Below are 3,023 nucleotides of genomic sequence, written 5' to 3' on the forward strand. Positions count from 1 at the left end.
CGTAGAACACGTTTTCATCGAAGTCGTATCCATAAAAATTGGACAAGACACCAGTGGGCTAATGTATTCTTTACAGATGAGAGTCGGTCTAGTCTTTTTTCCGATTTTAAAAACATTTGATCTTACGTGAAAGTGGTACTGCTTACAATTACGAGAATGTTCTTGAAAGGACAGATACGACGGTGCTGGATCACGGTGTATGGAGATATTATGCAGAGTACGTTGTATCTTTCGCACTTTGACGCTGCATGGACCTCCGTCATTAAAACTGGATGTGATTTGTGCCGCCATTGCCTTGCGATTGGTCGGTACGAGTCTGGACAGCCTACGATCCCGTTCATCAATGGCGTGTAGTCAGTCCCCACTTGCTTGTTGGGCGTTGGTACGTACGTTGATGATATACTCTCGGTAGACCTTTGATACGGTTGTCCGAAAATCTTAGGATTCCTACCACTTGAACGATAGAACGACCGATCTGTTTTGCGCCGATAATACGTTCACGATTAAAGTGACTGAGATCGCTACATTTATTCATGTTCGTCTATTACGATACACTGTTGGGAAGTCCGATGCCTGCCTATTTACCGTCTGCGTTCTGTTTGGGTACGTATCACTCTGCGCGGATGGGGGATGCCAGAGTCAACTTCCCATCACCTCTACTCTAATGTTTTGTACATTGAGTATATTTTGCCATTACAGAAATTCTATCTTTATTGTTATGTATTATATGTAAGAAATAACATTTAAAATTTTTCTGGTATATATTTAGACTGTGGCAGGACCTTGCTGATAGTTCCAAAGACAAAGAAATTTTTCATAAATTATTTGAACACCTAGCAACTAGTAGCTACAATAAACTACCAAATGAAATAAATTCAGTAATCTGAGTGCATGCTTTCAGATAAAGATCTAGAGACTACCTCATGGGACTAAATAATGCTGACTTTGTTTTAAACGTATAATATAAAAGATCACTCTAACTTAGGTATTATGTTTAATTATTATTTTAATATATTATAACTAAGTATATGAATTGTTACGTCAGCCCTTATAGATACAGTCATTTGATTTTGTAGTGTGTGCATAGCCTACATCTGTATTTTTATAGACCAGTATGGCTGCTATATGGTTACATATAATACACCTATACTATCCTTGGATGTAGTTTCTTATATTTTCTTTTCCTACTTATTATCATGTCTTTTCCTTAACATATCATTCTCGATATTACTGTTCAAGTGGTGATATTATATTTCAAGTGACTAGATTATATTTATAATATATATAATGTTACTTTTTTCTATGTTCTATTATCCCTTGTATTGCTGTCACAAGCATCACTCTTGTATTATGCTATCATTTGTACCACTTCTTCAGTCTTAATAAATTTCAATTTAAACAGTTTAGGGTGCAATTTCACTTTTCAAAATCTACAGTTCACTTTCATTATTGAAGTCAAAGGATTCGCTTACATACGATTGAAATTTCAAAGCTTTTCCAGCTTCTCAAATAACGAAAAACCACTGAATCAAAATTGTCTAAACAGCTTTTGACTTTCCCATTGCTTGTTTGCTACAAAGTGCTGGAATATGCTGAACTAATTTCCACTCCTCTCTTATGCTAGCTGGTGTGTACGGATAAATGCAGACTAGTTCTTTACTTTTACACGGCTGAAACTGGTTTTTATCCAGAAATATGCCGTCTTGAAAAATTCTGTGAATGTTTGCCTTGTCCGCAATGACGCCAGTTAAGAAGGCATCTTCCATAGGATGATAAGGAACGTCGAGACTGGCTTCAAAAAGGGACCAAACGGAATCACCTGTTATGAAATAACACGGACCATTAGCGAAATCTGGATAAATGGTTTCGTTGTATGTCTCATATGACGTAAACCACTTACTGGAGGGTATTCTATTCGTGTGCACTCCTTTCATTATGCAGCCCACGATCGTCCTGGAAACGTTCGTGTTCTTGACGATGTCGATCACGTGATTCACATTTAGAACGATATCGTCATCTACTTTTGCCAAGAATTTCACACCAGGACAAAAACTGTTCACCCACTTTAGCATGGCTAAGGCTTTCAGAGTCAGATTTCTGTACGTGTCAAGGAATGTATACTGAACAATATCCTGAAATTTGTTATTTTCTTCAACAATTTTATTTTCTAATGCCCAATCACTTGGTGTGCCGAGAAGAAATAATACGTTGATTCCTTTCGATTTGGCGTAGCCACCCCACGTCTCGCGAATGGCAATTCGGGCATCGAAATGTGAAATGGCACTGAAAACAAATATAATCAATGTCAGCTTGTTCCCACGATCGCTACACACACTGGGGTGGTTAAGAATAAATTGATAGGGATGTGGATTAACGTTTTTTATCGATGAATGTGAAATATTAAGTATCCCTGGATTCGTAGGATGTTGAGCTGTTTCAATGCTGGATGTAGTATTGGATATGTAAGCGTCGAAATATCTACTGTTGGTTGGAGAAAACCTAAGGAATTCATCTTTAACTGAGTCCTTATGAGAGGTCATCGTTAGTGCCGATCCAGTGTAGTCATCTTCATTTCTTGTGGATGGAATCTTATTAAAAAGTGACGTCAGGTTTTCCACAACATTGAATTTCCATCTTCGAGGAAGCATTTCCCATTGTCTCAGAAGAAGCAACGCTAAAAAGACGCTGACAATGACCATGAACAGTAACAAACGGCAAGCACTCTTCGCACAAGAGTGTTTCTTCTGAAAATACCTGAAAGAAATGCAAAATGGATTGCTTTGGTTGGACACAATAACAAAACAGCGATATATATATATTAAATACTGTGGTTTTCTACTGATTTTGTGAGTAGAGAAATGATGACATCTAATGGGGGAGAGTTTCTAAACGTTTGCTGCAGCATATACTTATATGAAACAGACATTTAAATGTGGTATAAAGGGAAGTAAAAGAGTAAAAATTCAAACAGCTTAATTACTTTATCTCCATTAATGCGCGATCCCCTCCCCGACTACAGTGAT

General features: G+C 37.4%; 1 protein-coding gene across 1 annotated transcript; it reads right to left on the reverse strand.

Moving 5' to 3' along the window:
- Positions 1-1,538: 1,538 nt before the first annotated feature.
- LOC150095612 (beta-1,3-galactosyltransferase 5-like) lies at positions 1,539-2,699 on the reverse strand. Its single transcript, XM_090409923.1, has one exon. The coding sequence runs from the start codon at positions 2,697-2,699 to the stop codon at positions 1,539-1,541; it is 1,161 nt and encodes a 386-aa protein (XP_090266049.1).
- Positions 2,700-3,023: the final 324 nt, after the last annotated feature.

The sequence above is a fragment of the Typopeltis vanoorti genome, chromosome 20 (genome assembly GCF_054136105.1).
Source record: "Typopeltis vanoorti isolate ZY-2024b chromosome 20, IOZ_Tvanoo_1.0, whole genome shotgun sequence".
Classification (NCBI taxonomy): domain Eukaryota; kingdom Metazoa; phylum Arthropoda; class Arachnida; order Uropygi; family Thelyphonidae; genus Typopeltis; species Typopeltis vanoorti.

What these genes read in the sequence shown, in the direction of transcription:
- LOC150095612 (XM_090409923.1), bottom strand. Translation starts at nt 2,699, where the DNA reads ATGGTCATTGTCAGCGTCTTTTTAGCGTTGCTTCTTCTGAGACAATGG.